Consider the following 372-nt stretch of genomic DNA (forward strand, 5'->3'; position numbering starts at 1 on the left):
TCCCAAGAATTCAAATATAAGTTGCATTGACACTTGCACAAATGAAAGTGACTGAAAGAGTCATTTCAGCTGAGAATCCCCCCTTACAGGTACAAGCATATGGGGCGGAGAGGACGTGTATGCATGCGACACCCTGGACACCATGTATGTCCGTGAATGTGCTCGGAGGCAGGGTCACTCACTAGAACTTCTGCGCACCTTGACGTCCGAGATCCCACCGGGCGAGCACCTAGGACTGTCTCATCCAGTGTCCCTCAGCATGTGCAAAGGTTAGGGCCAGTGGAGTAGTTTGTTGATTTACTGTGTACAAAGTTACTGTGTTTTGTGTGTTTGTTAATAATAGTGTTTTATCTCGAATAATTTGACTGTTTC

At 46.2% G+C, this 372-nt stretch overlaps 1 protein-coding gene across 1 annotated transcript in view; it reads left to right on the plus strand.

Annotated features, from left to right (window-relative positions):
- Positions 1-89: 89 nt before the first annotated feature.
- The window catches only part of LOC119588697, a gene marked incomplete at its 5' end in the record, with an annotated part of 4,105 nt that continues 3,822 nt past the window's right edge, over positions 90-372 (plus strand). The window contains 1 exon segment of the mRNA XM_037937334.1: positions 90-269. Within this exon segment, the coding sequence (XP_037793262.1) occupies positions 90-269 (180 nt within the window).

This window comes from Penaeus monodon, chromosome 24, assembly GCF_015228065.2.
Source record: "Penaeus monodon isolate SGIC_2016 chromosome 24, NSTDA_Pmon_1, whole genome shotgun sequence".
NCBI classification, from domain to species: domain Eukaryota; kingdom Metazoa; phylum Arthropoda; class Malacostraca; order Decapoda; family Penaeidae; genus Penaeus; species Penaeus monodon.